General features: G+C 36.7%; 1 protein-coding gene across 1 annotated transcript in view; it reads right to left on the minus strand.

The window, feature by feature from the left end:
• Positions 1–1,968, minus strand: part of LOC106106894 — a 33,840-nt gene that overhangs the window by 3,801 nt on the left and 28,071 nt on the right. Inside the window, exon 10 of the mRNA XM_013287552.1 lies at positions 10–1,964. Coding sequence (XP_013143006.1) covers positions 10–1,964 — 1,955 coding nt within the window. The remainder of the gene's footprint in view (positions 1–9; positions 1,965–1,968) is intronic.

Here is a 1,968-nt window from a genome sequence, read left to right on the forward strand (position 1 = left end):
AGTGAGTACCATAGGTTGTATTTTTTTTTAAATTCCACGTCGGCGAAGTCACTTGCAACATCTAGTAAAAATAATAAATTCCCAAAACATGCAAACTCACCAGTGAATCTGATATCATTCATCAAAGGCAAATAATAATCTAGTGTGCAATATTTCTTTTCGTTCTGTAAAAAATTCTCAGTCACTGACGTCATAGTTTCATCTTCTGCCTCGACCACGCCATTCACTTCATCCTGTCTTAGATTCTCATAAATATTCTCTTCATGAATTTCGGAAACTTCCTCGTTTTCAACCTTTTCTACCTCGCTGGTTGCATTTTCAATTTCTTTAACTGAATCATTTTCTATATCTCTTTCATTATCATCAACATTACTTTCAACAAGCTCTTCAAATGCTTCATTTAAGAAACTAACAGTTGCATAATTCTGACTTCCATTACATTTAATTTCATTATCTGTCTTCGGCAAACAGTTACTAGGTTCTGATTCATTTACACTATTATTCTTACAAACGTCTTCTATCGCATGTTCGAAATCTACAGTTCCGTCATTTTCTAGAACATTCATTTGTTCTACAACCATATCCTTTTTAAACGGCTGGAACAAACCCGTATTTGAATCATACGACATAGTAACAGTTTGAGAATCATAATTTCTATTAACGTTCGGACTGATTCTGTTCACTAAAGGGCTTTCTGTTATAATAATAGAATGAGGCTGTTCCGTTTCTTCTTCTGTATCTAAATCCGTTATAAATATATTAGACTTATTAATATCATTAATATGAGATTCATTTAAATACACTTCACTAGGCGGACTCTTTACAATATACTGGTTATCTAAAAAGTTGATCAAACTTTCAGATTGGTTAGTGTTATCCACTGTTATGGATTGCATTGTTATTTCATTTATTCTTCTTTCATTTTGTAACAATGATGAACTAGCGTCTATCAGTGAGGAAAGGTTCTGTTGCCAAATAGGTGTTGAGTTTTCTGAAGTTCGAAAATCTTGAATATTATCACTTGTAAGCATATCTCTGCTTGTCTCCCGGGAATCTATTTCCTGGGGCTTATTTACAGCAGAGCCTTCAAAATCTGAATACGTAAGTGTTCCATCGGGAATCGAAGGGGTGTCTTTGCTATTTCTGCTCAAACTTTTGCTTTCACCTTCTAATAAAACCTCTGTATCCTGGTTAAGGCTTGTAACTTCATTACTTATACTAGACGATATATCTTGAGGTCTCATCTCAGCGGATAAGAGAAAAGATTGGAAATTTGGCAAGTTTTTCGTGAGGTATTCGCTATTACCGGTGTTTATTTTTGGCAAATTAATCGGTATGCACTCTATATCATCGTCGTTAGTAACGATTTCAGTCAAGGGAGTACTAGTTGCGTGGGAATTGGCTATAGTTTTGATTTGATCCTGACTTTCGTCGATTCCTATATTTATATCATGACTGTCCATTACAGATTTGTTATCACTATCAGAATTATCTTTCAGACAGGTAACATCGACGCTATCCATTTTGTTAATGCTCGGTTGTTTTGTTGTCGGACTATTTATTTCTGAACAATCCTCTTCCTTATCTTCTACGATAGATTTCGAGGGTGATGAATTGAATTCATCTCTGAAAGGTGATCTTCTTACCAACTCCGGTTGCGATAGTTTCCAAACTTCGTCGGCAGTCGAAAGTAGTTCTGTGGAACAGTTGGAGCCCGAAGGCAACCCCGACATGAGCGTGCCATAAGCGAGATCTTTCGTTTGTGTATTCTTTGTGGAATCGTTTAATTCGGATCTGGTTTGAACAGAGGTGGTCGCTCCGGCCTCGGTTTTCGGTTTCGTGTACGTGTTAAAGTTCGCAGTAATCGAATCCGGTGAGAAAGTTTCACATATCTCCGATTTGCTATCGTGTATGATGTATGTCGAGCAGTGGCTTAATTCCTTTTCCTGTTCGTTGTGTGTAAGCGTG

The sequence above is a fragment of the Papilio polytes genome, unplaced genomic scaffold (assembly GCF_000836215.1).
Source record: "Papilio polytes unplaced genomic scaffold, Ppol_1.0 DF822067.1, whole genome shotgun sequence".
Lineage (NCBI taxonomy): Eukaryota > Metazoa > Arthropoda > Insecta > Lepidoptera > Papilionidae > Papilio > Papilio polytes.